The 24,523-nt window shown below is 46.0% G+C and overlaps 1 protein-coding gene across 2 annotated transcripts in view; it reads left to right on the plus strand.

Moving 5' to 3' along the window:
* Positions 1-24,523, plus strand: part of LOC115177039 (protein capicua homolog) — a 49,445-nt gene that overhangs the window by 20,524 nt on the left and 4,398 nt on the right. The window contains exons 2-16 of one of the 2 annotated variants that reach the window (XM_029737497.1): positions 5,526-5,675; positions 5,844-6,009; positions 15,470-15,578; positions 15,738-15,920; positions 16,182-16,320; positions 16,516-16,694; positions 16,863-17,001; positions 17,348-17,445; positions 17,605-18,556; positions 18,666-18,805; positions 19,032-19,192; positions 19,962-20,152; positions 22,524-23,066; positions 23,168-23,502; positions 23,683-23,840. In XM_029737497.1, coding sequence (XP_029593357.1) covers positions 5,526-5,675; positions 5,844-6,009; positions 15,470-15,578; positions 15,738-15,920; positions 16,182-16,320; positions 16,516-16,694; positions 16,863-17,001; positions 17,348-17,445; positions 17,605-18,556; positions 18,666-18,805; positions 19,032-19,192; positions 19,962-20,152; positions 22,524-23,066; positions 23,168-23,502; positions 23,683-23,840 — 3,643 coding nt within the window. Of the gene's footprint in view, positions 1-5,525; positions 5,676-5,843; positions 6,010-15,469; positions 15,579-15,737; positions 15,921-16,181; positions 16,321-16,515; positions 16,695-16,862; positions 17,002-17,347; positions 17,446-17,604; positions 18,557-18,665; positions 18,806-19,031; positions 19,193-19,961; positions 20,153-22,523; positions 23,067-23,164; positions 23,503-23,682; positions 23,841-24,523 lie in introns of both variants that reach the window. The other variant, XM_029737498.1, reaches the window with a different exon arrangement.

A 24,523-nucleotide genomic window follows, 5' to 3' on the forward strand; every position in this document is an offset into this window, starting at 1 on the left:
TGTTCTCAACTTGCCTACCTGGTTAAATAAAGGTGAAATAAAATAAATAAATAAATAAAACATGGCTGAGCACTGAGCAGCAGTTATAACATCAGAGAGTAGGCTACATTAGATGATGCTAGATGACTGGTTGATGTTATTACACTGTAATAACCCTACAGACTCAGAGGATAAATGACATGATTCCTGGAATGCAGAAGGGAATTGTCTGGAAATATTATTAATGCATTTAATAACAAAAAGCCCAAAGATACAGATAGTGTGGTCTCACATGCTTCACTGGGTTGTCACTAGTTGCCACAGCCACAAAGTCATAAACCCTGCCTATTTCTACAATTGATCTTAAAATGTGATTTTAAACCTAACTCTAACCTTAGTGTAACTGACAGCATTTTAGCAACATTACATTTTATTTTAAAAATCTGTTCATATACACCCCCAGGAAGAATATTCCACTTTTTTATTTATTATTCTAAGTGAGCACTTAGATATGGTAATTTTCATGTTTTCATAAATTAATAGAATGTTTGGGAACGATGTATAGTAAGGCATTTGTGAAAATTCTATAGCAATATAGAGTGGGAAAGCGGCCATGCGTTTGGACAATTAATAGACACTGCAGTGAATAAAACCTAATAAAAACATACAGTACCAGTCAAACGTTTGGATACACCTACTCATTCCAAAATATTTGTACTATTTTCTAAATTGTAGAATAATAGGGAAGACCTCAAAACTATGAAATAACACATATGGAATCATGTAGTAACCAAAAAAGTGTTAAACAAACAAAAATATATTTTATATTTGAGATTCTTCAAAGTAGCCACCCTTTGCCTTGATGATAGCTTTGCACACTCTTGGCATTCTCTAAACCAGCTTCTTGAGGAATGCTTTTCCAACAGTCTTGAAGGAGTTCCCACATATGCTGACCACTTGTTCGCTGCTTTTCCTTCACTCTCTTCACCCTCTGAATCAGAGAGGTGCGGGGGAATGCCATAATCGACATCCACATCTTCGGCGCCCGGGGGACAGTGGGTTAACTGCCTTGTTCAGGGGCAGAACGACATATTTTTACCTTGTCAGCTCGGGGATTCGATCTTGCAACCTTTCAGTTACTGGCCCAACACTCTAACCACTAGGCTAGCTAGATAGCCGGAGTGAATTTGCGAACGCAAGAGATATGCTAGCTAACTGGATGACAGTCATTCAAGTTCTTGCTAGCTAACCAAATGACACCTGCATCTCTAGCTGTGAAAAGCCACCGAAAACCAGAAAAACGATGAGGGGAAAAAGTCACTCACCCACTCCTCCAATGGCATGACATGACATCTTCCTAGCAGCTAGCTAGTTAGCTAACATTAGGCTCTGTGTTTTTAGATTGCTACATAAATAGATACGCTAGTCTATTAGCCACGTTATGACTGACTTGTGATCATTACCCTTGCTAGTTTGATTGTATTGACATACCAGCCTTAGTTACATTTGTCAGTTTTTGTCCAAAATATTGAGTCATTGAAACTAAAACAGTGCTTCCCGAATGGAGGCAGCAAACAATGTACCAGGCCAGCTGTGATTTTCAACCTGATAGCAATATTTTTTGGACTACCAAGAAGTGTATTAGTGAATTATAATCATGCATTGAACTGCATCCATCTATTCTGCCAACAATGCCTTAGTGTACCTCATGGAATGTTGTGTCAAATAGAACCTATTTTTAAAACCTTTTATAAAAGTTGTTTTTTTGTAGCATAAACTTGGAATTTTATATTTTTAACTGATACGATTGTCTGTTTGTTTCATATCTAGAAAGTAGTTAAAACACTTGTCATTTGCACTTTAACAACACTGCTAACCTTGCCTAACCTTAACCTTAAATTAAGACCAAAAAGCAAATGTTTGTTTTCACACATTTTTACCATAGTGCCAATTTTGACGTTGTGGCTGTGCTATCTTGTGGAAACTGCTTCACAGCTACACTTGAAAGAGTTTGATTTCTAGAGCGCCCCCTATGCAGATGGACGAAGTCGGTACTGCATGTCGTTTTTTTTACTATTTTTGGTGAGAGGGACCTTATTTAAACTTCTGTCAAGCGATTGTTGTCCTCCATCTGAGTGTCTCTGTTCGATTTGCTTGCTCTGCAATCAATCTGGCATACTACCTAAAATATACCAATGGGGATGAGACATGGGCGGGATTATGTAAAGTAATTATTGCGGTGTGAGGCAGGTTGGGCAATTTGGGCTTTGTAGCCAATAAATGAACGCCAGATACGTCACGGTGGGATTGAATAACAACAGCCAATACGAAGTCATGTCCCAATTTTATATGTTATTTTTTAGGAGCTCTATTTCATTGCAGTGAGATTTGCATATGACTGACATTCCAGTGCATATTTGAACCAATCAGCCGTCACGGCGGCGGGATGACAGGGGGCTGCCTTGACCAATGGCGGAGCTTAGATTAAGAGAAAGGGCGGGGCACGGTTGGGCGAGGTTGACACACTGAAAGAGCGAGAGGGGGCAGCCTAGTTTACAACAAGAGGAACAGGGAGGGAAAAAGAAAGGGCCAGACGAAGCCAAAGAGGAGAAATCGTGGGGAAGAGAGATGAGCTAAAGTGAGGAGATGTTATGATACGATAACTTTTCTACTACAAACACCTGCCGAGCTGACGGACAGGAGTGGGCGCGCGCGAAGTGACCTGCTGCAGGCGGAGATCGCGCCGGACCTCGAGCTGCTATTTCTATAAAGCCCCCGATTCCACGGATCTGTGTCAGCGCATCACCGGCTGGCCTCTCGCTTTGGTTTCCTGCCTTTGAGCTCAATCCTGTCGTTTTCTTTGGTCCAAGGGGAGCAGCAACCAACACAGAACAGTGCTGTGGTCTCGCCCCACTTTCTGTCATTGGGGTCCGAGTTATCACCATCGCTGCTGCTTATGACAGCGTTGGAGTGAAATACTTCTGCCAACTGTATTTTCAGTCTATTACCTTTTTGAGACGTTGATAGATACGAGGCAGGGGTGTGTGTGGGAGCCGACTGAGGCCAAGGTGGTGTTTAAAAAAATATTAACGTTAGTGGGGTAGCGCATAGGTGGCTAGCTTGCAAAAAAAAAAAAAAAAAAAAAGGTATTTGGATTTAACCAGCAACTGGAGAGCCAGTGGGACATGGGAAATGGATTACCAGTTTTACGCACACCTGCATATGATCCGCCTTGTGTGGTAGAAAGTTAATTGATGGTGAATACGATTTCACGTTACTTTACATTTTGAATATGAGTTTGTGCCAAAGCAATAGAATATCAATGTTGGATGCTGACAGTGTTTGTAAACCATACGGCTAAACAGGCAGGTGGCTAACGGTTTTTGGAGTAAAAATGCAGGCGTATTCAGACAGGTTTTTGTCAATTTAGCTACCATCTTATAGATCTAGTACACAGCAGTCATTGTTCCTCAAATAATTTAAGTGGTTTCATGGTGTGAAGAAAAACAATAGTAACAGACCTTTGTTGTTGTGTAAAGGAAGGGTAGTGACATGAGGACAACAACTGCGTTTCTTTGACTGCTTTCTGTTTCTGTTCTGCGGGTGCAGGGCCAGGGGCGTTCCGGAGGGTACGGTGTTATTTGGACCGGTGCACATGAGGCTCGTGTTGCCTTCTCGAGTTGAACCTGTCGGCTGTATTTTGAAGTAGAACAGGTTATTTTGACTGACAATTGCAGTGCTACTTGAGTCAACGTAGACTGCAATAAACCCCGCCTGTGGTGGCCAGCTAACGTAAGATAAACAATTGGGGTTGTCACTTGTCCTCCAAAGTTCAGCAAGAACATCCAAAGTAAACGCATGATGTTGCTGAACATAGCCTGCACTGGAGTTTGACGGCAAATAGCTGCTGCTAGCCTGTGTTAATTCAGCTAACTAGTAGTTGTGTATAACGTTACACACGGTCCGATGCATACGCATTTGATTGATAGATTCAGACAGATACAAATCCTTTCAATTAACAAATCTAGCAGGATGATGAATTTGATAGCTTTGTCATTTTGAACATTTGCATAACAACTAGCTAGCCAGCTTGCTATCCACTGCTAGCAATTCATGTTAGCTAGCTTGGACGACACTGTCAGACATTCTTGGTCGACTACATGCAATAGATCGAATACTCCGGAGATCGTTTCTGCCCTAAACAATTTGCTAACCTTTACCATTTTTACACTGCTAGACTGAAGCGAGTACGTGTAGAGACAAGTTGAACACGGCCGCGCGGATAGCGTATGTCTCGGACTGATGTGCCAATTTCCTCCGTGGATGAGGGTGAGGCCTAGTTAACCCATTCATGACCGCAGCACTCCAGTAATGTAAACAAACAGACGAGGGTGCATCAGGGGTTATTAGACCAAGAGGAGCACATACGTCTCCGATGATATTTAACGTATTGTCGTATCTTCTGGATCCTGTTGCAACCTGTGACTACTGACTAGTTGGCAATCTATTTTACATTGTGTTATTCACCGTATTTCATTTTCTGCACAGGGGAAATTGAATTGTTATCGTCAATGCGCGTGAACAAATAGGCTGCTCGCAGAGAATGCGGCATTCTGAAACGATGAACGGGTGAGCTGGTCTCATGTTGTTGACCGATACGCCTGGCACTTTATTTTAATCAGAAATCAACATTTCCAGATATCTGTACGCCACCGGATAAATCATAATAGCAGTGCGACTATTGCAGTGAAAGTTGTGCGTGATGATGCCAATCTGAAGATAAGCGTCAGATGCAGGCACCATCGAGGACTGTTGCCATCCACTATACGATCTTGGATCACTGATGAATTTTTCAACACATGGATTTTTATCTGACGTTGTAAAGGGACGTTTTTAAGGACCCTTTTTAATTGAGACTCGTTTTTGGAAAAACACCATAAAGGACTCTTTTCAACCATGTATTCATCAGAGAGCCCTCAATACCTCCGTCAAGGACTGAGCATGTTTGGTCAGTCATGGTCGTTTACTACCTCTGTGTTTTTCATATTTGTCTCCAGCACTATTTTGAATATTGTAGCAGTTTGAATTTGCAGTGAGATATACAGGTCTTTCTCATGGCTGATTGATACTCACATAGATCAGCTAACTGCTGGTGAGTTTCCAGAGGTGTCCCATATGGGGAGCAGCAACAGCCATGAGTATATACCTGAGGCTAATTAGTTAAGCCAGTGAGTCACTGGTTCTGGGAAGATGAGCCTTTGATAGTCACTTCTTGGCCATACTAGAAAAGTGTTCATATTGTCACAAATAAACTATTAGCACGTGTACAGGCTAACAACAATATGTTCCCAAAATCTGGAAATAGAATCTTGTTTACATGAAAGTTGAGATTTTATAAAAATATGTTTAAGCTAGCTTACTATGAGGAGTGCATTGTCTGGATGTATTGTGAGTCCATAAACTGTTGCTCAAAAATAATATTCACTGACTGGATTACACTGAATAAAAGGAGTAGGCCTAACCATTTCTTTGTATTTTTTTTGCAGTCTGGACCAACGTGGAACCCCGGTCAGTTCCTGTGTTTCCCTGGCATTCATTGGTCCCTTTCCTGGCACCAACCCAGTCAGATGCCTCTACTCAGTCTGGTGAGGGCCAACAACCAATCAATCACCCCCAAGCTGCCAGTCTGAAAACAGGTAGGTTGTGGGTGAAATTCGACCCAAATCCCAGCAAGATTACAATTTCTACCATGATTTCAAACACATGAAACATAATGGATTACGTAACACAAACATTGGTATTACCAGATAACTATCAGAGATTTGAATCATTGCAAAAATGCCCCCTTTTCCTGTCTTTCTCAGAGTCTCAGGGGGGTCCTGTGCTGCTACAGGAGGCCAACGAGTGTCCTCCCTCCCTAGAGAGAGGACCCACAACACGGCTGACTCCCTCCACAGACGACCTGGCCCCGGAGAGGGAGGCCGAAAGAGAGAGGCCAGACAGTGAGACTGAGAGTGATGTGGATGACCCGTAAGTGTGTGCGTGCGTGACTGCATATATGCGTGTGTGTGTGTGTGTGTGTGTGTGGACACAAGGGCTAACCCCAATTAGTCAATTGTTTGGTCATTAGGCTGTTGGTCAACCAATATTTTTTTTTAGTTGAGCAGTAGAAGATATATACAGTACCAGTCAAAAGCTTGGACACACCTACTAATTTCAGGGGTTCTCTTTATGTTTACTATTTTCTACATTGTAAGACGAGTGTGCAAAGCTGTCAAGGCAAAGGGTGGCTACTTTGAAGAATTTCAAATATAAAATATATTTTGATTTGTTTAACACTTTTTTTTTTTGGTTACTACATGATTCCACATGTGTTATTTCATAGTTTAGATGTCTTCATTATTATTCTACAATGTAGAAAATAGTAAAATAAAGAAAAACCCTTGAATGAGTAGGTGTGTCCAAACTTTTGACTGGTACTGTAGATATTTATTTATTAAACACGAGACACTTGTCTGATTCGCGCCCATCTCAGTGAACTAATTCATTGTGGAGGATGGCACAGTCCAAGAGGAAGGGGAGTGTGCTAGGATGCATAATGCACATCTCTACCGCAATTTGTGCACGTCCATTGTTTCATAACTTCATTGTGAGAATTGTTTGTGTGTGATTGTTAGTGTCTATCAATTCCCCATTACATATATCACCCGTAGTAAATTTACCGTTAATTCCTATAATATCTAATCCATAATGTTTGTTTGGTTACGGTCATTTTTGTTATTGCATTTAATATACTGTTAATCCAGTCTTTTACCGTTCTCATTGGCAGAGTGGACACATTGTTAGCTTACACTACCTATACTAAACTTGTGCGAAACAAGTTTTGGCTTATTTCATCCCTTTTACGAGTTTTCTTTGTAGTCATTGTCTTTTGTTTGGAGCGCTACTGTCAATGTGGAGTAAGGATGTGTACCTGATTATGCAAAGAAGTAAGACTACAGGCTACCTTGCCTGTGTGCAAATGTAGGCCAATTTGGGGATCTGATAGTATTTCTGATTGGCTTAACGCACCACCACTAATGAGCTGTGGAGCTTCTCAAAGTCATGTTTTCTTCACCTCATCCATTGAGAGTGACAATAGTTCCTCAATGTATTTGAAATATCTTTCCAGCTCTCTCCCTTTCGATAACCACTCAGCGTGAAAGGGGAAAATATCATGTTCTGATCCAGTGGAAACGTCATGAAATAGTCCTACCCGATGAGATCTAATAGCCTACGGTCTGTCCCGAGCTCACTGGAGCGAAACTCTGAGGGTCCAGAATATTTGATACAATGTTCCAAGTTTGTTAGCATGAGCTTTGGGCTGACACAAGTTGATACAATGTTTCAAGTTCCTTGCAGACAGGCCATGTATAGCCAATGTGATTTATAGGATATTTATTTTTCTAAGGATATTTTCTACCTGGAGGCTCCATTGTTTTTATTTGTTGGCTTTATGTAGGCTATTTTTACATAGTTGTAGTACTCGAGACCGGTCTTGAGTCCAGTCTCGAGACCACATATTGAGTCTTTTGGTCTTCTCTACATGTTGGACACATTTGTACTCGGTCTTGACTCTGTCTTGGACAGTGAGGACTCATAATTTCTTCCCACAGTAAAAAAACTCCTAATTATCAGCTTCCATTCAGTCAGCACATAGAACCGCCTCTCCAGGCCAAATATATACACTCCTTTCTTGAAACATGAATATCTTAACAGCCTTTTTATCTATTATAGACAGGTTAGTACAGTGGTGAACCTATAGGCCATCAGTGTGTGTGTGTGTGTGTGACAGGTTAATACAGTGGTGAACCTATAGGCCATCAGTGTGTGTGTGTGACAGGTTAGTACAGTGGTGAACCTATAGGCCATCAGTGTGTGTGTGTGACAGGTTAATACAGTGGTGAACCTATAGGTCTTCAGTGTGTGACAGGTTAGTACAGTGGTGAACCTATAGGCCATCAGTGTGTGACAGGTTAGTACAGTGGTGAACCTATAGGTCATCAGTGTGTGACAGGTTAGTACAGTGGTGAACCTATAGGTCTTCAGTGTGTGACAGGTTAGTACAGTGGTGAACCTATAGGTCTTCAGTGTGTGACAGGTTAGTACAGTGGTGAACCTATAGGCCATCAGTGTGTGACAGGTTAGTACAGTGGTGAACCTATAGGTCATCAGTGTGTGACAGGTTAGTACAGTGGTGAACCTATAGGTCTTCAGTGTGTGACAGGTTAGTACAGTGGTGAACCTATAGGTCATCAGTGTGTGACAGGTTAGTACAGTGGTGAACCTATAGGTCATCAGTGTGTGACAGGTTAGTACAGTGGTGAACCTATAGGCCATCAGTGTGTGACAGGTTAGTACAGTGGTGAACCTATAGGCTATCAGTGTGTAACAGGTTAGTACAGTGGTGAACCTATAGGCTATCAGTGTGTGACAGGTTAGTACAGTGGTGAACCTATAGGTCATCAGTGTGTGACAGGTTAGTACAGTGGTGAACCTATAGGCCATCAGTGTGTGACAGGTTAGTACAGTGGTGAACCTATAGGTCTTCAGTGTGTGACAGGTTAGTACAGTGGTGAACCTATAGGTCTTCAGTGTGTGACAGGTTAGTACAGTGGTGAACCTATAGGCTATCAGTGTGTAACAGGTTAGTACAGTGGTGAACCTATAGACCATCAGTGTGTGACAGGTTAGTACAGTGGTGAACCTATAGACCATTAGTGTGTGTGACAGGTTAGTACAGTGGTGAACCTATAGACCATCAGTGTGTGACAGGTTAGTACAGTGGTGAACCTATAGACCATTAGTGTGTGTGACAGGTTAGTACAGTGGTGAACCTATAGACCATCAGTGTGTGTGACAGGTTAGTACAGTGGTGAACCAATAGGCTATCAGTGTGTAACAGGTTAGTACAGTGGTGAACCTATAGACCATTAGTGTGTGTGACAGGTTAGTATAGTGGTGAACCTATAGGCTATCAGTGTGTAACAGGTTAGTACAGTGGTGAACCTGTAGACCATTAGTGTGTGTGACAGGTTAGTATAGTGGTGAACCTATAGGCTATCAGTGTGTAACAGGTTAGTACAGTGGTGAACCTATAGGTCTTCAGTGTGTGACAGGTTAGTACAGTGGTGAACCTATAGGTGTGACAGGTTAGTACAGTGGTGAACCTATAGGTCTTCAGTGTGTGACAGGTTAGTACAGTGGTGAACCTATAGGTGTAACAGGTTAGTACAGTGGTGAACCTATAGGTGTGACAGGTTAGTACAGTGGTGAACCTATAGGTCATCAGTGTGTGACAGGTTAGTATAGTGGTGAACCTATAGGCTATCAGTGTGTAACAGGTTAGTACAGTGGTGAACCTATAGGTCTTCAGTGTGTGACAGGTTAGTACAGTGGTGAACCTATAGGTGTGACAGGTTAGTACAGTGGTGAACCTATAGGTCTTCAGTGTGTAACAGGTTAGTACAGTGGTGAACCTATAGGTGTAACAGGTTAGTACAGTGGTGAACCTATAGGCCTTCAGTGTGTGTGACAGGTTAGTACAGTGGTGAACCTATAGACCATCAGTGTGTGTGTGTGTGTGACAGGTTAGTACAGTGGTGAACCTATAGGTCTTCAGTTTGTGACAGGTTAGTACAGTGGTGAACCTATAGACCTTCAGTGTGTGACAGGTTAGTACAGTGGTGAACCTATAGGTCTTCAGTGTGTGACAGGTTAGTACAGTGGTGAACCTATAGGTCTTCAGTGTGTGACAGGTTAGTACAGTGGTGAACCTATAGGTCTTCAGTGTGTGACAGGTTAGTACAGTGGTGAACCTATAGGTCTTCAGTGTGTGACAGGTTAGTACAGTGGTGAACCTATAGGCCATCAGTGTGTGACAGGTTAGTACAGTGGTGAACCTATAGACCTTCAGTGTGTGACAGGTTAGTACAGTGGTGAACCTATAGGTCATCAGTGTGTGACAGGTTAGTACAGTGGTGAACCTATAGGTCTTCAGTGTGTGACAGGTTAGTACAGTGGTGAACCTATAGACCATCAGTGTGTGTGTGTGACAGGTTAGTACAGTGGTGAACCTATAGGTCATCAGTGTGTGTGTGTGTGTGACAGGTTAGTACAGTGGTGAACCTATAGACCATCAGTGTGTGACAGGTTAGTACAGTGGTGAACCTATAGACCATCAGTGTGTGTGTGTGACAGGTTAGTACAGTGGTGAACCTATAGGCCATCAGTGTGTGACAGGTTAGTACAGTGGTGAACCTATAGGCCATCAGTGTGTGACAGGTTAGTACAGTGGTGAACCTATAGACCATCAGTGTGTGTGTGTGTGTGTGTGACAGGTTAGTACAGTGGTGAACCTATAGACCATCAGTGTGTGTGTGTGACAGGTTAGTACAGTGGTGAACCTATAGGTCATCAGTGTGTGTGTGTGTGTGTGTGACAGGTTAGTACAGTGGTGAACCTATAGACCATCAGTGTGTGTGTGTGACAGGTTAGTACAGTGGTGAACCTATAGGTCTTCAGTGTGTGACAGGTTAGTACAGTGGTGAGCCTATAGGCCATCAGTGTGTGACAGGTTAGTACAGTGGTGAACCTATAGGTCTTCAGTGTGTGACAGGTTAGTACAGTGGTGAACCTATAGACCATCAGTGTGTGTGACAGGTTAGTACAGTGGTGAACCTATAGGTCTTCAGTGTGTGACAGGTTAGTACAGTGGTGAACCTATAGGCTATCAGCGTGTGACAGGTTAGTACAGTGGTGAACCTATAGGCCATCAGCGTGTGACAGGTTTGTGATTCTGAAAGGAGATGAACCCTAATACCAGCGCACTCATGTAGGAGAGTGAACTTTTTGTAAAACCCAAAGGGCCAGTGGTGTGGGGTATACGCAGGTACAGTTTAAACCCAAAGGGCCAGTGGTGTAGGGTATACGCAGGTACAGTTTAAACCCAAAGGGCCAGTGGTGTGGGGTATACGCAGGTACAGTTTAAACCCAAAGGGCCAGCGGTGTAGGGTATACGCAGGTACAGTTTAAACCCAAAGGGCCAGCGGTGTAGGGTATACGCAGGTACAGTTTAAACCCAAAGGGCCAGCGGTGTAGGGTATACGCAGGTACAGTTTAAACCCAAAGGGCCAGTGGTGTAGGGTATACGCAGGTACAGTTTAAACCCAAAGGGCCAGTGGTGTAGGGTATACGCAGGTACAGTTTAAACCCAAAGGGCCAGTGGTGTAGGGTATACGCAGGTACAGTTTAAACCCAAAGGGCCAGCGGTGTAGGGTATACGCAGGTACAGTTTAAACCCAAAGGGCCAGCGGTGTAGGGTATACGCAGGTACAGTTTAAAACCCAAAGGGCCAGCGGTGTAGGGTATACGCAGGTACAGTTTAAACCCAAAGGGCCAGTGGTGTAGGGTATACGCAGGTACAGTTTAAACCCAAAGGGCCAGTGGTGTAGGGTATACGCAGGTACAGTTTAAACCCAAAGGGCCAGCGGTGTAGGGTATACGCAGGTACAGTTTAAACCCAAAGGGCCAGTGGTGTAGGGTATACGCAGGTACAGTTTAAACCCAAAGGGCCAGTGGTGTAGGGTATACGCAGGTACAGTTTAAACCCAAAGGGCCAGTGGTGTAGGGTATACGCAGGTACAGTTTAAACCCAAAGGGCCAGCGGTGTAGGGTATACGCAGGTACAGTTTAAACCCAAAGGGCCAGTGGTGTAGGGTATACGCAGGTACAGTTTAAACCCAAAGGGCCAGTGGTGTAGGGTATACGCAGGTACAGTTTAAACCCAAAGGGCCAGCGGTGTAGGGTATACGCAGGTACAGTTTAAACCCAAAGGGCCAGTGGTGTAGGGTATACGCAGGTACAGTTTAAACCCAAAGGGCCAGTGGTGTAGGGTATACGCATGTACAGTTTCCCAGTTGGCTTTGCATATACTAACTTCTTAATCCCTGCTGAAGCGTATCAAAGTAGTGTAGTGGAGGTGTACGACTTATCAATTATGAAGTACAATAGAGACATTATGCAGAAAGTAGCCTACAAAATCGCAAAGCAAGTGAAATATATTCACATGCACACAGCCTAGTTTCAATGGAATATCATCTGCAGGTAGTAAGAGTGTGTAGCTTTCAAATGGTTTTGGCATGGAACAGCTCAGAGAAGAATGACATTGGTAGCTGGTAGGGTATGAAAGAAGTTTCAACGTACGCTATCTACCAGTAAATGCTAACTAAGGCAACAAAGGATATACAAACCAGCTATTTACAGAGTTTAGTCAGAGTTGGTTAGTAGGCTACTTGTAATGCGCGACTGTCATCATGCGCTTTTTGCATCAGGGGCGCAGACATGGATGGGCCTGGGTGGACAGAGGCCCACCCACTGGGGAGCCAAGCCCTGACAGGCCCACCCAATCAGATTGTTGTGGTTTAAGCGTTGTTGTGCACTTACATGCTGACCAGACCGGGCGCGTGCATCCGCGTGTGCCATCGCGCGCATGTCGATTTTGTCCATCCACACCAGACGTGATCAGGACACGCAGGTACCCCATTCCAAGGGTATTTTGTGGTTTTTGGTGAATGTGTTCTAATGATTTAAAGTCGCCGTGTTTCAACTGCCTGTAAACACACAGTAAGTGAATGATGGCAGGCCCGCGTGGTAAATGGGATGTTTGGCAGGAGCTGGAGGAGCATGGTCGGGTCAGGTGAATTATTATTTTTTCTGCTGGTTATCTTGATCTGTCATATTTAATCAAACAGTGTGCTTAAAGGGAAAGGGGGATACCTAGTCAGTACAACTGAATGCATTCAACTGAAATGTGTCTTCCGCATTTAACCCAACCCCTCTGAATCAACATCCACGTCAAGCATCAAACAAGCTCAATGCATATAGTTGATTTTATACACACGTTTGAAAATTTAGACCAATTGATTGGTCGAAAGAACAGACGACTTTCGGTCTGCCAAGATTTGTTTGGGGGCAGTGAGAGTAGAGTGGGTGGCTCCACGCGTCCACTGTGACGTTTTACTATACTCCTACATGTAGAGCAGCATGGGATTTGAACAACGAGGTGAGGAACGAAAGCATTCCATTTCTGTGCTTTATTACTAGCCATATGAATGGCTATATGAATATAAGCTAAATGAATATACAGGGCGGCAGGTAGCCTAGTGGTTAGAGCGTTGGGCCAGTAACCAAAAGGTTGCTGGTTTGAATATCCGAGCCGACAAGGTGAAAGATTTGTCGCCCTTGAGCAAGGCACTAAACCCATATTAGCTCCAGGGGCGCTGTACTACTATGGCTGACCCTGTAAAACAACACATTTCACTGCACCTATCTGGTGTGTTTGACAATAAAACATCAAAAATAACTGAAAAGAATGCCAGTGGCCAGGCTGCTGCTGTCCATTGACTGTTATGAGCTGTCTGCTGAATCCACTGAACTGTCTCTGGGGAGATGAGCCACTTTTCCTGCTCTTTGTGTGTGTGTGTGAAAGAGTGACAGTTTTATGCAAATCTCTCTCCTTAGACCTACACTCGCCTAGAGAGTTGTTTTTGTCTTTTTTTTTATGTTCCATTTTTGGTACAGAGGTATGATGGTGGGTGAGATATATTTATTTATCTCTCACCCACCATTGTGTGTGTGTACAGTTGAAGTCGGAAGTTTACATACACCTTAGCCAAATACATACAAACTCAGTTTTTCACAATTCCTGACATTTAATCCTAGTAAAAATTCCCTGTCTTGGGTCAGTTAGGATCACCACTTTATTTTAAGAATGTGAAATGTCAGAATAGTAGAGAATTATTTATTTCAGCTTTTATTTCTTTCATCACATTCCCAGTAGGTCAGAAGTTACCATATACTCAATTAGCATTTGGTAGCATTGCCTTTAAATTGTTTAACTTGGGTCAAACGTTTTGGGTAGCCTTCCACAAGCTTCCCACAATAAGTTGGATGAATTTTGGCCCATTCCTCCTGACAGAGCTGGTGTAACTGAGTCAGGTTTGTTGGCCTCCTTGCTCGCACATGCTTTTTCATTTTTGCCCACAAATTTTCTATAGAATTTAGGTCGGGGCTTTGTGATGGCCACTCTAATACCTTGACTTTGTTGTCCTTAAGCCATTTTGCCACAACTTTGGAAGTATGCTTGGGGTCATTGTCCATTTGGAAGACCCATTTGCGACCAAGCTTAACTTCCTGACTGATGTCTTGAGATGTTACTTCAATATATCCACATAATTTTCTTCCCTCATGATGCCATCTATTTTGTGAAGTGCACCAGTCCCTCCTGCAGCAAAGCACACCCACAACATGATGCTGCCACCCCCGTGCTTCACGGTTGGGATGGTGTTCTTCGGCTTGCAAGCCTCCCCATTTTTCCTCTAAACATAACCATGGTCATTATGGCCAAACAGTTCTATTTTTGTTTCATCAGACCAGAGGACATTTTTCCAAAAAGTACAATCTTTGTCCCCATGTCCAGTTGCAAACTGTAGTCTGGCTTTTTTATGGCGGTTTTGGAGCAGTGGCTTCTTCCTTGCTGAGCGGCCTTTCAGGTTATGTCGATATAGGACTCGTTTTACTGTGGTAATAGATACATTTGTACCTGTTTCCTCCAGCATCTTCACAAGGTCCTTTGCTGTTGTTCTGGGATTGATTTGCACTTTTCGCACCAAAGTACGTTCATCTCTAGGAGACAGAACGCGTCTCCTTCCTGAGCGGTATGACGGCTGCGTGGTCCCATGGTGTTTATACTTGCGTACTATTGTTTGTACAGATGAACGTGGTACCTTCAGGCATTTGGAAATTGCTCCCAAGGATGAACCAGACTTGTGGTCTACAATTTTTTTTCTGAGGTCTTGGCTGATTTCTTTTGATTTCCCCATGATGTCAAGCAGAGAGGCACTGAGTTTGAAGGTAGGCCTTGAAATACATCCACAGGTACACCTCCAATTGACTCAAATGATGTCAATTAGCCTATCAGAAGCTTCTAAAGCCATGATGACATTTTCTGGAATTTACCAAGCTGTTAAAAGGCACAGTCAACTTAGTGTATGTAAACTTCTGACCCACTGGAATTGTGATTAAGTGAAATAATCTGTCTGTAAACAATTGTTGGGAAAATTACTTGTGTCATGCACAAAGTAGATGTCCTAACCGACTTGCCAAAACTATAGTTTGTTAACAAGAAATTTGTGGAGTGGTTGAAAAACAAGATTTAATAACTCCAACCTAAGTGTATGTAATCTTCTGACTTCAACTGTGTGTGTGTGTGTGTGTGTGTGTGTGTGTGTGTGTGTGTGTGTGTGTGTGTGTGGATGGATGGATGGATGGATGGATAGATAGATATTTTTTTAAATAATATCTTTGTAATTTTATTTTTTTTATTTTTTTATTAGTTTCAGTCAGAGATATCTGATGTTGTCATGGTTCTGTCTCCACCTGTCTGTCTCAGGTTCTTCCCCAGTGTTCTTCCTGAGCCCTTGTCTGTGACTCCTGTGAAGAGACGCACTCAGTCCCTCAGCGCCCTGCCCAAAGATGGGGACAAGATCAGCCCTAACAAGGTATCTCACCTGTCTCTGGCTCACTCATTTTCTCAATTCATCTCTTACCTTGTCATACATTCCGTTCCTCATATAATCACAGTGTTAAAAGAGGAGAATCCCTGGCAAGGCGCTCTGCTTTCTCTCACCCTGATCTAATCATTCTTTCCTCCCTCTCAGAGGGAGAAGGACCACATCAGACGGCCCATGAACGCATTCATGATCTTCAGTAAGCGTCATCGAGCGCTGGTGCACCAGAGGCACCCCAACCAGGACAATCGCACGGTTAGCAAGATCCTGGGCGAGTGGTGGTACGCCCTGGGGCCCAAAGAGAAGCAGAAATATCATGACCTCGCCTTCCAGGTGTTACACACACACACACCAATTTAGTGCAATGGTTTAGTCTGACCTGACTAAGCAGCCAAAAAATGATTGTATTTTGTTTGCTCATCCTCTCTCTCTCTCTCTTTCTCTCTTTCTCTTTCTCTCTCTCTCTCTCTCTCTCTCTCTCTCTCTCTCTCTCTCTCTCTCTCTCTCTCTCTCTCTTTCTCTCTCTTTCTTTCTCTCTCTCTCTCTTTCCTCTCTCTCTCTCTCTCTCTCTCTTTCGCTCTCGCTCTTTCTCAGGTGAAGGAGGCCCACTTTAAGGCCCACCCAGACTGGAAGTGGTGCAACAAAGACAGGAAGAAGTCTACTTCTGATGGCCGAGGGCTCCCGGGGCCGGGAGGCAAAGACATTAGAGAAAGGAGCATGTCTGAGACCACCGGTGAGTCACACACTGCTGCTCAATACACCCAAATAAGAGATAACAGAAAGGAAGAGATGTTCATTTGATTGCCAAGGTTTCCTCTGAGCTCTGTCATCACTAAAACATTATGATTGAATATCTATCTAGCGCACTCTTTCCTCTCGCTATGCACCACTTTCTCACTCTCCCCCCCCCTTACTTTCTCTCTCTCAGAGCCCCATGGTGTGGAGCTGAAAGGGGTGGGGTCTGGCCTGCTGGGTGTGTCTGAGCGGAATCCAGGGGAGGGGCATGTAGGTCAGCTACCCCGCCCCCGAGCCTTCTCCCAGAGTGCCGTGCACAGCCTGGAGAGGAGTGAGAGGGGCAACACACAGGCCCTGGCCGAACTGTCACAGGTAAGGCCATGCTACATAATGTTGTTTTCACCACAGCCACTTTACTCCAATGATAAACAGAGGTTTCTTAGTTTGCTGTGTCAATTTTGACTCGTCCCTCTCATCCATCACTTTGTTGTTTTTATATCTGGCTCCCTCTTACTCCTCCTCTTCCTCCTCCTCTCTCAGATGTGTGGGGATGGTGGTGGCCAGTTTTCGGGGCGCGCCCAGACCCTGTCCCGGTCTCAGAGGGGGGTCAGTGAGGACATGACCAGTGATGAAGAACGCATGGTCATCTGTGAAGAGGAGGGAGACGACGATGTCATCGGTGAGAAACTAAAGTGCTGTGACATCATCTCAACAACAGTTATAAGCTTATTTTGGAGTAAGCCCCTGTAAACATGTAAAACTCAGGTTATTACACTGCTGGGAAACACAATACTACTGGGAGCTCTTTTCCCATAATGACATCATCTTAATTGGACAGTTTGAGAAATAACTCAGAAATTCAATTGCCCTTCAGGGACAATAAAGGTCTATCTGGTCGCAGGAAATTCCACATGAACGATTCCCAGACATGCATATTACATGTACAAAATACTGGCAGAGGAAGTTAGAAATGGGTGTTTATGCACATAAACCATGAGTACCCTCACTCCCCTTTCCCCCTACAGAGGACCAGTACCCTGCCAGCTCCATAGACCTGAAGTGTAAGGAGAGAGTGACGGACAGCGACAGTGACAACGCCTCTGGGAACGAGAGCGATCGCAAGGTAAGTCTCTTCCTTTATCAAGGCTAGATTCAGTTACAGTTGTCTGACTGATCATGTTGTTGATACATTATTGTTATTTAGAGAAGCGTAAAATGTTTTAGTCCTTCTGCTTTTCACCCTGCTACAGACATTTAGTTGTTTCTCTTTCTGTCTCTGCAGCGTGTCTTTGCTCCAGTGATCTGCTCTTCCTCCTCCCAGCCCACCCCCCACGGACGCTCCGTCTCTCTCTCTTCCTACCCTTCCAAACGCTACGACGAGGAGAGAGGAGGGGGGCTCTCAGACCGCAGGAGGAAGAGAGGAATAGAGGGAGGTGGTGATGGAGGAGTGGCATCCCTCTCTCTTTCCCTGTCCTCCTCAGGCCACTCTGTCATCTCCAGCCCCGGAGGCCCAGTTCCTTCTGCCCTTACCCCCCTTGGCCTGTCTCCTGTCCTGGGCTTGGGGGCTGTCAGAGTGGCCTCTACAGTGGTGACCAACGTGGTTCGTCCGGTCGTGAGCACGCCAGTCCCCATCGCTAGTAAACCCCGAGACGGAGCAGCTTCATCCATTCCTCACCCACCAGACAGGAGGTCCCTCCCATCGCAGCAAGCGCAGCTTCTGATTGGCTCCGGAGTAGGAAGCGGAGGGCCTGGGTACTACTCCTCATCCTCACCCAATCCCATAGGTGCAGGGGCGGGTCCAGGGGGGCTAGTGACCAGCTTGGTGTTCCCGGGGCACAGCCAGCCCACCGTCCAGCTCATCAGTCCCTCCCCCCATCCGTCCTCCCACCACCAGCTGCCCCCCACCGCCCCCGTCTCTGCCCCCACACACAACCACACCAACGGCCCCCTGCCCCTCTCCCTGCTCCAGCCCCAGTTCCTCTCCTCGTCATCTCTGGCATCCCCCGGGGGCAAAGCCATCACACAGGTCCAATACATCCTGCCCACCCTATCAGCCAGTTCTAATCCCAAGAGCCCCTCCCCTCAGCTGCACAACCTGCCCAACAGTATCTTCAACCTGCCCACAGCTCCACCCACCCACATGTCCATTGCCAATGGGAAGCAGGCGGGGCCAGGCTCGCTGATGGGATACGCCTCCAGCCCAGCCGTGGGAGTGGTCAGTCCGGGAGCCAGAGGTGAGGGGGGGGGATCGTACACCAAATCTCTAATAAATGGAGAACTGTGACACTGTTTTCAAAAAAGGCTTAACCTTATCCATATTTTCTTCTCTCTTTCACCCGTTAGTGCAATCCCAGTCCCCAGTCCTACAGGGCAAGATGCTGCTTCCCATGGCAACAGTGAGGACGGCACCCGCCCCTGCCCAGCAGTTCCCCCTCGTGGCTCCACCTCTTCCTGTCCAGAATGGCGCTCAAGCAGGAAGCAAGGTAAGCAGTGTTACCATGGTGATGACAGCCAGACCAAGACATTGAGATTTCAGCAGGTTTATTCTGTATCCCAGGGCTGTCAGAGCTCCAACATGACCATTCTTACTTAGTCTTTGTAATCATAGAATAATCTAAGTAATTACACTTGTAATTACCCCAGGTGAATGACTAAATACACAGATATCCATCTTCTCACTCTTTCTCCATCTCTCTTTCTCTCTGATAGATCTTCCAGATCGCTCCCATGCCTGTTGTCCAATCCCAGCTCCAGCAAGGCGGGACAGGGCATCCTGGGAGCCCTTTTCCCGTTACCATGGGAACGGCCACAATATTGCACCCGGGTTCTGCCCCTTCTCAGACTGTGCTGCTGCCGCCCCAGCCAACCAGGTAGGAGGACACAGACCAACTCAATCTAACAGTGCACTGTTAGTGCTGCTGACCTACCATAATACATAACACAATGGTTTTGGAAGAGGTGCAGCTCTTGTGTTGTGTGTTAGTCATTCTGCTCTGTTGCTGCTGCTGGCCCAGGCTGCCTCTTCCTCTGCGCTGCCTGCTGCCTGCCTGCCGCCCCCTCACTGCCTCTCAGCTCCACCACACAGACACACTCATCTACTGTTTCCTCAACTGTTCAGTCACCCACTGACACCCACTGCACCATTTCTCTCCTCTCTCCTCCTTTCATCCTTGTTCATGTTCTATTTTCCTATTTTTTTCTCTCTCCTCCTTCACTGCCCGTTTCATCCATCATCTTCTCTCCCACTCATACACACTTTCTCTTTCCCTGTTCACCTTAACTCCCCTCTTTCCTCCCCTCTTTCCTCCCCTCTTTCCTCCCCTCTTTCCTCCCTCTTTCCTCCCCTCTTTCCTCCCCTCTTTCCTCCCCTCTTTCCTCCCCTCTTTCCTCCCCTCTTTCCTCCCCTCTTTCCTCCCCTCTTTCCTCCCCTCTTTCCTCCCCTCTTTCCTCCCCTCTTTCCTCCCTCTTCCTCCCTCTTTCCTCCCCTCTTTCCTCCCCTCTTTCCTCTCCTCTTTCCTCTCCTCTTTCCTCTCCTCTTTCCTCTCCTCTTTCCTCTCCTCTCTTCTCTCCTCTCTTCTCTCCTCTCTTCTCTCCTCTCTTCTCTCCTCTCTTCTCTCCTCTCTTCTCTCTTTCTCACAGGATCACCTATGTCCAGTCCACGCCAGGAGTCCCCTCTCCTCTGCCTCTGGGCTCCACGACAACAGGCTCCTCCTCCCCTCAGCAGGCCCAGCCCACCCCTGGATCTGCATATGTTCCGTCGCACCTCGCAACGCTGGGCTTTACAGCCATAGACCCCCCTGGACAGAACCTAGTCCAACCCCTCATCACAGGTCAGTAGAGCTCTGCTGCCCGACATTATACATCAGGTTTGGGCCGGGTAGGGCCTGTTTTTCATCATTAACTAGGGTACGGGCAGGGCTCCTGTATAACTAAATTGATCAGGAACATTTTGTAGCTAAGCCATTTGCTCGTGCTTTGCTCCAAAGTACAGTCATGTCTGACTAAGATCATAACATGGTGTCAGAAATGCTTCAACCTCATCCAAGATGAAACAGGAGAGATTATTTAACGGAAAATAAGAATGTTCCTTGAGTTTTGTGGTAGTATAGAGTCTCATGTCTCGTTATTTGAGCAGAGCAGCCCAAGCAAAGCCGTTACTATGGATACTCAGACTCAGAGCCTCCATGAGCAGAGTGCATGCAGAGTGACCAGCGCTTACGGAGCGAGTGACCGACAGAGGAGCAGCTAATGGATTAATTAAAGGAGGAAGTAATTTCAGGTTTAGGGCCGGGCTGGGCTGGGCAGGGCCGGGCTTTAAATTTACATTTACGTCATTTAGCAGACGCTCTTATCCAGAGCGACTTACAAATTGGTGCATTCACCTTATGATATCCAGTGGAACAACCACTTTACAATAGTACATATATCTTTTTTTTGGGGGGGGGGTTAGAAGGATTACTTAATCCTATCCCAGGTATTCCTTAAAGAGGTGGGGTTTCAGGTGTCTCCGGAAGGTGGTGATTGACTCCGCTGTCCTGGCGTCGTGAAGGAGCTTGTTCCACCATTGGGGTGTCAGAGCAGCGAACAGTTTTGACTGGGCTGAGCGGGAACCGTGCTTCCTCAGAGGTAGGGGGGCCAGCAGGCCAGAGGTGGATGAACGCAGTGCCCTTCTTTGGGTGTAGGGACTGATCAGAGCCTGAAGGTACGGAGGTGCCGTTCCCCTCACAGCTCCGTAGGCAAGCACCATGGTCTTGTAGCAGATGCGAGCTTCAACTGGAAGCCAGTGGAGTGTGCGGAGGAGCGGGGTGATGTGAGAGAACTTGGGAAGGTTGAACACCAGACGGGCTGCGGCATTCTGGATGAGTTGTAGGGGTTTAATGGCACAGGCAGGGAGCCCCGCCAACAGCGAGTTGCAGTAATCCAGACGGGAGATGACGAGTGCCTGGATTAGGACCTGCGCCACTTCCTGTGTGAGGCAGGGTCGTACTCTGCGAATGTTGTAGAGCATGAACCTACAGGATCGGGTCACCGCCTTGATGTTAGCGGAGAACGACAGGGTGTTGTCCAGGGTCACGCCAAGGCTCTTAGCACTCTGGGAGGAGGACACAATGGAGTTGTCAACCGTGATGGTGAGATCATGGAACGGGCAGTCCTTCCCTGGGAGGAGGAGCAGCTCCGTCTTGCCGAGGTTCAGCTTGAGGTGGTGATCCGTCGTCCACACTGATATGTCTGCCAGACATGCAGAGATGCGATTCGCCACCTGGTTATCAGAAGGGGGAAAGGAGAAGATGAATTGTGTGTCGTCTGCGTAGCAATGATAGGAGAGACCATGTGAGGATATGACAGAGCCAAGTGACTTGGTCTATAGCGAGAATAGGAGAGGGCCTAGAACTGAGCTCTGGGGGACACCAGTGGTGAGGAGACGGATTCCCGCCACGCCACCTGGTAGGAGCGACCTGTCAGATAGGACGCAATCCAAGAGTGAGCCGCGCCGGAGATGCCCAACTCGGAGAGGGTGGAGAGGAGGATCTGATGGTTCACAGTATCAAAGGCAGCAGATGGGTCTAGAAGGATGAGAGCAGAGGAGAGAGAGTTAGCTTTAGCAGTGCGGAGAACCTCCGTGACACAGAGAAGAGCTGTCTCAGTTGAATGACCAGTCTTGAAACCTGACTGATTTGGATCAAGAAGGTCATTCTGAGAGAGATAATTTGCCAGAACCAATCAGGCCTGGGTAGGGTAGGGCATGGGTTTGGCTCAGGAATAAAATGCAGGGCTCTACAGGTCAGTGCATCCACTTGAAGGACATCTAGAATAAGATGGCCCCATACTGGATGGCTGCCGTTTTGCAAGCTCCAACCCAATTTTGCTTGCTGACTTTATCATGTTCTTCTTATTTCTTATTTTTCTATCTGGTGTTTCAGTTGTACCTTGTTCTTTTTATTGATTACTGCAGTGTTGGGGTTAGAGCTGGTTAGAAACTCATTTCACTGTACATGTGCATGTGACATTCAAACTTAACTATGTTGCACTTTTACGTTCCCTGTGAACTGCAACAGTAGCAACAAGAAAACTCCCCTCAGTTTTGAGAACAGGAGCCTTTAGCTTAGAGGAAACAGGTTATCATAATCTGGCCGTACTCTCTGGCCGTACTCTCTGGCCGTACTCTCTGGCCATTGAAGGGTGTTAACTCTCTCTCTCCAGGTCAGCCTCCCCTTCTGGCCCCAGTCCAGTCCCCTACCTGCCCCTCCCTCCCCTCTGGCCCAGCCTCTGCTTCAGGGGGACAGATAATCACCGCCATCTACCCCCCTACCAGCGTCACCATGGCAACCGGGGTGGTCTCCATGGCAGCCGTGCCGCCCAACATGGTGTACACAGTCTCCAGCTCCTCCAGTCTGTCCACCCACATCCTGCCCAAACACACATTCGCCCCCGCCACCCCCACCACACACACTCACACACACACCCAGCTCCAGTCGGACAGACAAACAGACAGGCACGCGGGGGAGAGACCCACGGACAGAACGTCTCACTCTCAGTCAGAGAAAGCGGCAGACAGACAAGCGGAGACGCAGCCTGAGCTACAGGCGTACGGACAGACGGACAGGCCAACCCTCACACAGGCGGATAGACAGACGGAGAGGCAAGCCCAGACCTTCAATAAGAGCAGCAGCTTAGTGGTGCCCCCAAGTGGCTCCTCATTGTCACTGCGGCCCTGCAGCCCCCCCCTGCCCTCTCACACTTCCAGTAAGTCTAAGACGCCCGCCTTGTTTTTCGAACAAAGATCTAATGCTTAACAAATGCAAGTATATGAGGTAACATAAAAAATATATATATTATTTCAGCAGGCAGTACACCAGACACCCCCAAACTCCCCCAGCTCCCGGTGAGGACCCCTCAGAAAATCAAAGCCACAGTTGCCAACATCCCGGTGGGCAGCTACGAGGGAGGAGGCCGAGGAAAGGAGAGGGAGAAGAACCGAGAGAGGGAAAGGGAGAAAGAAAGAGAGAACACTGGGGCCAACAGTGGTTTTTCCTTTGAGCTGGAGCGTCCTGGGGAGTCGACGTCCCCCTCCCAACACACACACACTGCTGAGGAGCCCCCCTCCTCTGACAGACCCCCTGTGGGACACGGCCCTGGGGACAACACTGACACACGCAGCACAGAGGCCAGCAACAAGGAGGTGAGAGAGAGATTGACCGGATGGATTGTTTTGGTTTTTCTTCTCAATAATCAGAGAATGCAAATGAGATCACATTCATAAAAAATAACATGCATTTCTGATTTTACACCCTTTGTCCCAAAACTAAACCCTCCCAGCATACTGTATTATTAAACTTGTTCTCCTCTCTGCCCCATACAGTCTGGGTGGAAGGACTCCGTCCCCTCCTCACCCCTGCCCCCTCCCTTGGGTACAGACCCTGCCCTGCCACCTCCCCAGAGCGACAAAGACGCCCCTCCTCCCAAAAAGGTGAAGGCCCGCCCCCCGCCACTCAAAAGGACCTTTGACTCTGTGGACAAGTGAGTTACCCTGAGTATAGACACACCATCTATCAATTTATTAAACATGTCTGTTAGTGAGTATCCCTGAGTATAGACACACCATCTATCAATTTATAAAACATGTCTGTTAGTGAGTATCCCTGAGTATAGTCACACCATTTATCAATTTATAAAACATGTCTGTTAGTGAGTATCCCTGAGTATAGACACACCATCTATCAATTTATAAAACATGTCTGTTAGTGAGTATCCCTGAGTATAGACACACCATCTATCAATTTATAAAACATGTCTGTTAGTGAGTATCCCTGAGTATAGACACACCATCTATCAATTTATAAAACATGTCTGTTAGTGAGTATCCCTGAGTATAGACACACCATTTAGCAATTTATAAAACATGTCTGTTAGTGAGTATCCCTGAGTATAGACACACCATTTAGCAATTTATAAAACATGTCTGTTAGTGAGTATCCCTGAGTATAGTCACACCATCTATCAATTTATTAAACATGTCTGTTAGTGAGTATCCCTGAGTATAGACACACCATCTATCAATTTATTAAACATGTCTGTTAGTGAGTATCCCTGAGTATAGACACACCATTTATCAATTTATAAAACATGTCTGTTAGTGAGTATCCCTGAGTAGACACACCATCTATCAATTTATTAAACATGTCTGTTAGTGAGTATCCCTG

Source organism: Salmo trutta, chromosome 37, assembly GCF_901001165.1.
Source record: "Salmo trutta chromosome 37, fSalTru1.1, whole genome shotgun sequence".
Classification (NCBI taxonomy): domain Eukaryota; kingdom Metazoa; phylum Chordata; class Actinopteri; order Salmoniformes; family Salmonidae; genus Salmo; species Salmo trutta.